We start from the raw sequence: 10341 nt of genomic DNA, 5'->3' as shown, positions 1-10341 counted from the left end.
AAAAAGATGCAAGAAGCCAGTCTTGTAAAACCAGTGGCAATGCAATTGGGGGGAAAAGTAGGTTGAAATGTCAATAATATTACAAAACAACTTTTATGAGGAAATATTTTTACCATATAGTAGGTCTCAGAAATTCATTTCTTGAAAAATGCATATTATCACAAAAATAATTGAAGATGAGCAACTAGAAATAGGTCATATACCAAAAAAATTAATTAAAAATGACAGAATTAACTAGTTCCTTATGTTTGCTAGTTGACATTCAATAAAGGTCATTGAAAGAAGATTTTATGGTGGAAGTAAAACCTAAAATGTTCTGGAAAGACAAACATAAAAATATTTTGGTGTGATAAGATATTTGTAATGGAAGTGGCAAAATTCAACAATGGGAAAAGACAAATGTGGCAATATCAAATTAAAACCCTTCTGCAGTGAAGGAGAAAAACAAACTTCCAAATCTTAAGAGCAACTGTATGCCAAACATGGAACATGTCAATATTAACAGGTCTCCAGGGCTGACCACTTGAGATTGGATAAACAGTGTGGGAGCTCATCCCTCAAGGAAACTAATTCTCCCCCTCAGCCACCAGAACACTTGTGGCTCTAGATATTATGGCAGGACTTGTGGAATTTCCAATGTCCATGTTAGCATGCCAGTTCATGTTGGGATGATGCCAATCTTGTTCAGGCAACCATATTTTTGAGAGTTTATCAGTGCATTTTCATTGTCATGTGTAGGGGACAATATCTAGCAAGAGGCATCCTGGTCTTCTGGCTCTGACAATCTTTCTCTCACCTCTCTTGTGATGTTTCCTGAGCTTTAGGCATAGGGGTTGGAATGGATCAATAGGCTTGAGTACCCTATGGGCACTTGGGCCATTGTCTTAACAAACTTGAAGACATGATTTCTGAAGACTCCACACAGAAAGAAGTAATAGACAGTACTACCCAGCTTTAAAGCTTACAAAGAACAGTGACTTGCCCAGCAAGATATTTCCCAATGATATAATAGCATTTTTGTGAGAAACCAACAATTGTCAATGGGACTGAAACCATCAATCTGTAGCTGAAGAAGTCGCAGACCCTAGAAGAGAACCTCTATTTCCCTAAAAATGTAATTGTTAACTGTATCCTAACTACTCATCCTCATGCCCACATAAGTATACCTCTCAATGCTCATCAAAGCTTCCTTTTGCAATAGATGAAGACTACTACAGAGATCCAAAACTGCTCAAAATGAAGAGAATAATTTTTATACTGCTTTGTACATTTTCCAAATTTCACAGCTAAACATATTAATCATAATTAAATAAGTGTTATTGAAAGGAAAATGTGCCTAATAATTTTGTTACTTTATTAAAGAGAAAAATATTTACACTTTTCCTAAGACCACTGTGGGAAATAATTCATTATTATGAAGTTTTTTTCTGTATAAATTGAACTGAATGAAAAAACATAATATACAACTTATTTTGTTGCTAAAAGTTTTTCATTATTCTTTTTAATTTATGATTATTATCATCATTTTTGAGACAGTGTCTCATGTAGTTCAGGCTGGCTAGGAACTCATTACATAGTTGTGAGTAACCTTGAATTTCTAATCCCCCTTCCTCAGCCTCTTAAATGCTGGGATAATACATAGGATCCATTATGCCAGGCAACACACTTAACTCCATATTTTACTACTTTATTCAAGTGACAAATAGTTATAAAGTGTGTGGATTATATGTATTAGTGATTAGCTCATAGTCACCAATAATGATAATGAACTGGTGTCCCATTAATAAAAGAAATATAAACACTTACCCTTGAACTTGGTTAGCCAGGAGTGAGTCCAGATTTGAATTCTATCCTTCTTACTTCCTGTGTCTTACATGCTATGTGTCTCTATGACTGTGAATCTCTGCCTGCATAAGGCTGTCTTGTGACTCTGTGTGTGTGTGTGTGTGTGTGTGAGAGAGAGAGAGAGAGAGAGAGAGAGAGAGAGAGAGAGAGAGAGAGAGAGAGGTGTCTGTCCGTAACAAAGAACTTCACTCTATCTTCATTGAAAAGCATAAGGTATCATATAGGAAAGGATGATATCCTTTACAGAAATCTTTAACAGTTTTACAAGGGACTCACATTAGCATCAACTGATCATAATTGATGCAGGTAACAAATATCACTGTTTAGCAAAGTGATAAAGTTCCAGAAAAGTTCCTTTCAAACTTTATGGTAGACTTTAGGAAGTTGTTATCAATTTCTGTATTTGCTGTTTTCAGAAAATTAAATACATGCACTGTTCTGGGGCAAGGGCATGGGAAGAATATAATTTAGATTACAGCTGTGTATTAGATTAGCCTTCAAAAGCTGATTATATGTGAAATTCAAGGAAAATAAGATTGATTGTTACATGGTTCTCTTAAAAACTAATTAGAGTACATAGCAGGTTAGCAGTCCTACACAACCTCAAGGTGTATTAACTGTGGCTGTGAGGTCCAGCAAGTTTGTTAAGAACATGAGACACTTTCAGAATATTGCATGTCTACAATAAAGTACCATTTATGCCTTTAAAGCAAAACCATGTAGGCAGATGTGATGCAATTTGACTTAAATTCTTTCTATTGGCTCTCTAAGTATATCTGTCCACAAGGAAATGTCATATTCATGGAGAGTTCTGAGAATTTTCTGCTTTCCTCTCACAGATTTCCAACACTGTAATAACTAAATTACATAGCTAAGACTGCAGACGATTTGGGAAATTTGCTGCAATTATTTCTTGTAAGTCCTACATGTTTTAATACTTAGCATTTCATTTTTTTGCTAGTTTAAAATATAGGCTACAAAGTGAAAAACACAAGACGTTTAAATACTGTGCGATTTTGTTGAAGTTGTGCTGCAAGAAATTGCAATTTGCGTCTGCCAATTTGTATCCTTTTGAGAAATTGAAAACTCCTCATGGATCTCCTAAACATTTGAGTGAGGATCTCAGCTAGCCTTTCCTTTATTCTTATCCTAGAGTTGCATTCTCTCCTGTTTAGCATCATTCTCATCACCTCTTAATTAGAAAAGCATTCAAAATAAACCCCAGCTTACAAAAACACAATTGAACATTCCTTCATTTTCAAGAATTTTCTTCAAGCACAGTGAAATTTCAAGAACAGAGGCATGGAACCTCGTTTTATGTTGAATGTCCCATTTAAAATGTGATTACCTTGGTTTTTAGAATTGTATTCTTTATTTCTCTCTGGTTTCCTGCTACTGTTGCAATTGTCAATTTCCAAATATTCTGATCAAATCTCACTGTAACATTAGCTTAGATTTGCTACACATTTGTTTTAAAATATACAAGTTCAGATGTAACATAAATGTATAGCTGAACAATTTTCCACCTAATAATTTTGTATATAATTTTTCTCACTTGTTTCTCAAGTTTACTACCCCTCTCAAAATTTAAATATCCATGACTTTCAGGATATTCAGCTTTTTGTATGTCATAACAGCAAATCCCACACAGTACACATTTATTTTAATGATTTTTAATTAATTTCATTATAATTTATTAATAGTATACCATTGTTTATGGCGGTTTCAAACACATCCCAGATCCTGTACTTCTTGAGAAAATTGAACTCCAATTTTATTTTTCCAATGAATGCCTCTACAGCATCTTAAGTGAAAATATACCGATATGGCCAGTGAGTCCAGTGGGGCATTACCATGGTTTGTGCTGCTTTTTGTTCCCCTCAGGTTTAGATTTTTCAATGATTTATCGATTACCTTATTTTTTAAAGATTTAAAATAAATTCATGTGTATAGTGTTTGTCTGCATGTATGTATGTACACTTCCTGCATTCAGAAGGCAGCATGGAACCCCCTGGAACTGGACTTAAAAAGCATTGTGAATAGGCATATGGTTGCTGGAAACAGGACCCAGTTCCTCTGAAACAGAGGCAAGTGTGCTTAACCACTGAGCCACAACTCTAATGCCTATTTATCTTTTAGACAGGTTTTCAAGTATCCCAGGCTATTGTCCAGGAACTGGCTCTGTGGCCAAGGATAAGTTTGAATTCCTGACCCTCCTGCCTCCAACCTCTAAGTGTTCTTCTATGACTTCTTTAGCCAACTTTGCTGCTGTGGCTGCTGCTGTTGATAGTCTCTTGTCATCTCAGCCTGGCCTGTTAAAGAAAATAGAAAATGTGTAGATTGACCAAGGTGGACCAGATCTGAACAGGAATTAACTCATCATGGAGCAGATGGCATCAACTGCTGAGGAAGAGCACAAGGATGAAGTGGCAGCGGCCACTTTCTTGCTCATGTTGGTAGCATCAAAATGGGCAGTAGATTTCAAGTTTGAATGAGAACAAAAAAGCACAAAGAACAGAAGAAAGCCATAGAAGACCCTGCTAAGCATTTCTCATAGTGACACGAGCTTCACTTTCAGACAAAATTTTTTTTTTTTTTTTTTTGGCAATAGACAAAACATGCAAGCCCATGAAAGTTGTAGGCTAATAGGTTTTCCTGCTCTTCTTAATCTTCCCAAGTAGTTGAAGCAGGCTGCAGACTGCTTGTTTCATGAATCTTAATATCACCATTACACATCTTTTATTTTTATTTTTGTAATTTCATCCCTTCCCCAGTATCTATACTTAAAAGTTAAACAAATAGCAGGAAACTCCAGTTAGCTTCTCTTATACCTAACCAATGTAATTCACCTTTGGGTTTGAGTCAAGGACTGGGAGAAAAAAAAAACATTAGCAAGCAAGTCATACTTTAATGTAATACGTTTCTGTGTGCTTACTTTTTCATTATGAAAAATGCAGAGAAAAGCTGCGATAGTTTAGCAAGCTTTCTAAGCAGGATGTTCATTCCAGGTAAAACTAATGTTCTGCTACAGCTGTTGACTAGCAGCTACAAAATATATCCACTTAGCCAACCTATGCAGCCACAGAACAAGGCACATCAAATTTGTTTATTAGTCTTCATTTTGGCTCTGCCATACAAGTAAACCCACCCTATAATTTTTTTTAAATAATTTTTATATTCTTTGAAAGTTCCATATATTTATATGTATTTTAACTATAGCCATCCACCACTACCACCCTTCAATTCCCCCAAATCACACCTCCCCATCTTCTGCCCATCTTCATGTCTTCTTTATATATATTAGAGAGTACATTAACCAGTTTATTACAGGGCCAGAAAAGGAGAGCGAGAGAGGGCAAGACAGAGAGAGGGTAAGAGTGAAGAGCAGAGAGCAAAGAGAGAGAGGAAGGTAAGAGAGTGAGAGGGTAAGAGAGCATAAATGGTTGGGGGGGTCTGTCTTTTAACGGGGTCCTTTACACCTGTGTGCAGACTAGTACCCATGGAACCCTGGGCTGACCAGAGTACTGCCTGAATGCATTCTGCCAGTTAACCGGGGCAGACCAGCATAATGCATGAACCTTTCATTCCTACCTTTACTTATTATTAAAAAAGGTGGGGAATTAGGCACGGCAGGTTAGGGAATAAGGACGTCGAGTTCTCAAGACTACTTCCTGCTGACCTGGGGGGTGTTGATCATCTTGGGGGACCTGAGAAAACTGGGGTGGTGCCACATCCTATTACAGGGCAAGAGAGGGAGAGACAGAGAGAGGGTAAGAGTGAAGAGCAGAGGGCAAGAGGGCAAAGAGAGGAAGGTAAGAGCATGAGAGAGAGGGAGAGAGAGAGAGAGAGAGAGAGAGAGAGAGAGAGAGAGAGAGAGAGGAGACACTTTATATTTTTGACATTAATAACCCAGAGTTCTGTTAATGTTGTTCATATGCACATGCTAACTGGTCATGCTGACAAACCACGTTGTAAAGGTTTATTCACATAGAGTTTGTCTGCTCCCAACTCTGATCACAGAAGCTCCTTTGTACCCTGGAGAATAGTTAATGTAGAGACCCAGAACTGGTCTAAGTACTGATTATAAATAACTCTTGAGTGTTCATCTGAGGATGGGTCATCTATGTGATAAGCACTCTTGATGAGTGCAAAAATATCAATTAAAGGAGGCATTTTTGCTGCCTAGGAACAATTTGCTTCTTGATATTTATATCATAACTTGAGTACATTTGAGTACTTATGCATGTAATACATGCGATAGAAAATTGCTATTAAACAAGAATAAAGGAAACATACCGAAATATATATAATATGCCTTGTTTTGTGGCAGCATAGGTTTCCAAAGTGGATATATTGTGTAGCCACTAGGCAACACTGATAGCAGAAGCTTTAAAACTTTTACCTGGAATTGAACAATCTTCTTAGAACTGTTACTAAAGCTTAGCACCATTTCTCTGTGTGTTTCATAATGAAAAAAGTAAACACACAGAAACATGGTGGGGTCTGGCATGATTATTACCAAAGCTTATGCTCAAAGACCCAGAAATTCTTCTTCCGGTCACAGTCGTTTCCTACCATCTTGAGGAAAAACATCTGTATGGAGAAATAGTAAATGCAAAATAAGGTACTTTACTACTTCTAGTGCTTGTTATATCCTTATGTTCTTTCTACCAGGTGCAGAGCACATTAGTAAAACTGAATTTAGGGAGTCTAGTCCTCTTACTAGACTCAACCCCAAATTTGTGGATGTGATTACCTTGTGACCAGCTGTGATGTATGGATCAAAAATACTGTCACCTATGAAAAAAAAAAAAAACAAAAGTCATGATAGTGTGACCTTCTCCAGATCAAAGGACGGGCAGGCCCTGGGAATTTGAAATCGGCAGCTCACATCTCTCTAGGTAAAATACTCTCCCTCCTCTCCTCCCACCTGTTATCCTCCCCTACTTCCTTCCCTTCCCCTTCCCTATACACATTAGTTCGCTCCCTTCTTCCTCCCATTCACTTCTTTCTCACCCTTTTTCTTTCCCTTATCTACTTCCACTTTCCTCTTCTTCCTCTCATGATCTCCTCCTTCTCCTGTCCCATTCCTCTCCAACATGTCCATTGGTTATCTTCAAGTTGAAGAATTATGATCTAGGAAATATATCAGAATGTTAATAGTCATATATTTATTAAACAGTCAAATCTCAGTATTCTAGACTTTTTATGATAATCACAGTTTTTATAATTAAGAGAAAAAGGCAACATTTTGTAGCATGGCAGTTTATTTGACATTTATTTATTTACTGTGCAGTAAAAGAACACAAAAAGTCAAATAATGTAATAATTTTCAACAAAAGGCAAAGTAAAACACAATACAAACAAAATATACTTTCTTTTCTTTTCAATTACACAATATACAATGATGCAACTCTTTAAAATACTGTATCATATTTAACACCTTAAATAATACTTTTGCTTATAGACCAGTACATCACATAAACAAACCCACAAAAGTCTAATGTGGTACTGACAGATATTTTTAAATATATTATCATCTTTTTTCTCAAGCAACTACATTTCACAATAGAATGTTTTAGTTAGCATTATTACTACATTTCTATGGCAAAGTAATGAAGGCACAACTAGTGCAAGCAGATTTAAGTCCTTAATCTTCTGGGCTGAAAAAAGAAAGAGAAAACACATATACATTGGCATTTAAGTTTTGCTTTTTCAGGCAAAGATTTGTCTAACAAGTCTGACAATTTGCACAGGTACAATCTAATAGGAACATGACATAAGGACTTCACAAAACCAACACTGTAGCACCAAACAAAACATGCTTTGGAACATTAACAGCACTTTACATATTTTGAAGAATATTACAACAGGCAAGACAGTTTTTAGGACATTACCAGGAAAACTGAAAACACCAGACTATAAGGAGTAAGGAGTAGTAGTGTTCAGGTTATAGGACAAGTTTTATCTTTTACAAGGTTAGGTGAATCTGTTTTACTTCTGCTTGCTTCTTGACTTTTTAACATTCTTGAAAAATCTTTCAGCTTGCCCTTTTCACTTGTAGTACTTCCTGTTTCCGTAATCCCTGACATCATGGTAGTAGGGATCATTGATTTCTCCTGTGAAGTAATAGATTGATTTCAAGATGACATTATCATGCAAAATTTGACCAATTTCAAAGTCCTCATCAAGGATAGCATCTTCTCTTGGTTCCAGCTTCCCAATCAAAGGAATCTCAGGAGGATTAAAGAAATTGAAGAAGGATGCATTAGGAACCAATCTTGGCTGGACTTCAATTGCTCCAGTAGCAGCTGGGCGACCCGGGGCGGTTGTCACTGTAACATCTTTTCCTCTTCTCCAATCTATTTTGCAGCCTTTGCACTCTTCAATTTCCCATCCCCAAGCAAAGAAAGGGTCATAGTGATCTGGTTTTGACCTTATTATGTATGTCTTCATCAGGAGCTCATTTCTGAAGTATGGGTTAGGCAGGAAATGAAATTCAAAAGTGTAACTTACAGGCTGGCCAGGAGTTGAGAACTTCAGGCTAACATCAGACAAGAACTTCAAAATGGGCTCATCATACTTTTGGATCATAGGCCCAAGCTTATCAACATTCTTTAAAACAGTCAGCCAGTAGTCAGGAATACCTTTAGGATCTTCTCTCTTAGGTTTTCCCTTTCGAGCCCTTTTAACATGCCCTCTTTCAGGCCTTGTCTCAGGAACTCTTTTTTGAGCCTCTCTTAAGGGAGCCCTTGGCTTAGATTCTTCTGTAGGCTGATCTTTATTTTCTGCATTTGCTTGGGGAACTTCTTTGGGGTCTTCTTTTTCTTCCATCTTTACCTCAGGAATTTCTTCAGAGGCTTCCTTTGCTTCCATCTTTGCCTCAGGAATTTCTTCAGAGGCTTCCTTTGCTTCCATCTTTGCCTCAGGAATTTCTTCAGAGGCTTCCTTTGCTTCCATCTTTGGCTCAGGAATTTCTTCAGAGGCTTCCTTTGCTTCCATCTTTATTTCAGGAATTTCTTCAGAGGCTTCCTTTGCTTCCATCTTTACCTCAGGAATTTCTTCAGAGGCTTCCTTTGCTTCCATCTTTGCCTCAGGAATTTCTTCAGAGGCTTCCTTTGCTTCCATCTTTGGCTCAGGAATTTCTTCAGAGGCTTCCTTTGCTTCCATCTTTATTTCAGGAATTTCTTCAGAGGCTTCCTTTGCTTCCATCTTTACCTCAGGAATTTCTTCAGAGGCTTCCTTTGCTTCCATCTTTGCCTCAGGAATTTCTTCAGAGGCTTCCTTTGCTTCCATCTTTGGCTCAGGAATTTCTTCAGAGGCTTCCTGTGCCTCCATCTTCACCTCAGGAATTTCTTCAGAGGCTTCCTTTGCTTCAACCTTCACCTCAGGAATTTCTTCAGAGGCTTCCTTTGCTTCAACCTTCACCTCAGGAATTTCTGCAGAGGCTTCCTTTGCTTCAACTTTTTCTTCAGGAACCTCTTTTGGAATTTCTTTTTCTTCAGTTTTCACCTCAGGACTTTCTTTGGGAGCTTCACCTTCAAGTTTTGCGTCAGGAACTTCATTTGGAACATTCTTTCCTTCTTCCTTTACTCCAGCCTCTTCTTTACGGGCTTCTTCTTCCTCCTCACCCTCTAAGGGCGGCATTTCATCAGGTGTGTCATTCTGCATTTCCTCATCACCGCTGAACTCCTCCTCCGAGTTCCATTCACATTCTTCCTCCGTAGGCTCATATTCTGCATTTATGATCTGAAAACGCTTATCATAGAGAGGCTTATTCAGCTCCGCATATTTCCTTTCAAGGTCATGAATTGCCCTTAAGAACAAGGTGTCCACCTTGTCGCACTCATCCTGAATATTTCTGAGTGCCTGCACCCGATTTCTCACTGCCTGCGGTAGCTTATCCAGGAAAAACCTCCCGGCGGGATGCCGCGGGCCCCTTCTGACAGGCTGAGGCACCCTCTTCCTTCGGTACACTCGACTGCCACCGCTGCTGCTGCCACTGCTACTGCTGCTGCTGCTGCTACTGCTGCTGCTGCTGCTGCTGCTACTGCTGCTGCTGCTGCTGCTGCTGCTGCTGCTGCTGCTGCGACTAGAGGTGCTGCTAGAGCTATTGCTGTCAGATTCTTCCCCGGAATCACTAGCTGAGCTAGCCATGACCTCTTCAGCAACCCCTTGGGCGGCAGGTTCTGTGACCATTTTAGGATCGGCGTCTGCCATGCCGCAAGCCCCCGCACACCTCTTTTCTGCAAGTGGTGACAACAGAGATCGCGCCCCCGGGGACCGGCAGCAAATGACTCACGGATGCTCTGAAGGCGGCTGCGAAGGCCCGGGCTGCACAGGCGGCGGCGGCGGTGGCGGCGGTGGTGGTCGGTGGTGGCGGCGGCGGTGGCGGCAGGGACTGTCAGCAGCAGGGACTGCAGTGGCTACTGCGGCGGAGGTGCGGCAGGGGCGGGGCCAGGGAGGGCGCGCAGGAAGCCGCGGCAGCGGAAACAG

General features: G+C 39.3%; 1 protein-coding gene and 1 long non-coding RNA gene across 3 annotated transcripts; both read right to left on the bottom strand.

The window, feature by feature from the left end:
* Positions 1-3498: 3498 nt before the first annotated feature.
* Positions 3499-10285, bottom strand: LOC113837685. The gene is made up of 4 exons (XR_003488384.2): positions 10148-10285; positions 6862-6981; positions 6602-6642; positions 3499-4157 (listed from the first exon to the last, which is right to left on the bottom strand). It is a non-coding gene; the product is annotated as an uncharacterized LOC113837685 (long non-coding RNA).
* On the bottom strand, positions 7545-10149 carry Nap1l3 (nucleosome assembly protein 1 like 3). 2 transcript variants are annotated; one of them, XM_035449908.1, is made up of 2 exons: positions 8806-10149; positions 7545-8763 (listed from the first exon to the last, which is right to left on the bottom strand). In XM_035449908.1, exons 1-2 carry the CDS (start codon positions 10063-10065, stop codon positions 7900-7902), a joined length of 2124 nt encoding a protein of 707 aa, XP_035305799.1. In that variant the 5' UTR covers positions 10066-10149; the 3' UTR covers positions 7545-7899. The 2 variants fall into 2 exon arrangements, with proteins under 2 accessions (XP_035305799.1, XP_027288688.1); XM_027432887.2 differs by having other exon boundaries at positions 7545-10149.
* Positions 10286-10341: the final 56 nt, after the last annotated feature.

The sequence above is a fragment of the Cricetulus griseus genome, chromosome X (genome assembly GCF_003668045.3).
Source record: "Cricetulus griseus strain 17A/GY chromosome X, alternate assembly CriGri-PICRH-1.0, whole genome shotgun sequence".
In the NCBI taxonomy this organism is placed as follows: domain Eukaryota; kingdom Metazoa; phylum Chordata; class Mammalia; order Rodentia; family Cricetidae; genus Cricetulus; species Cricetulus griseus.
The sequence above is the reverse complement of the archived record's forward strand: the minus strand, read 5'-3'. Positions and strand labels throughout refer to the sequence as shown.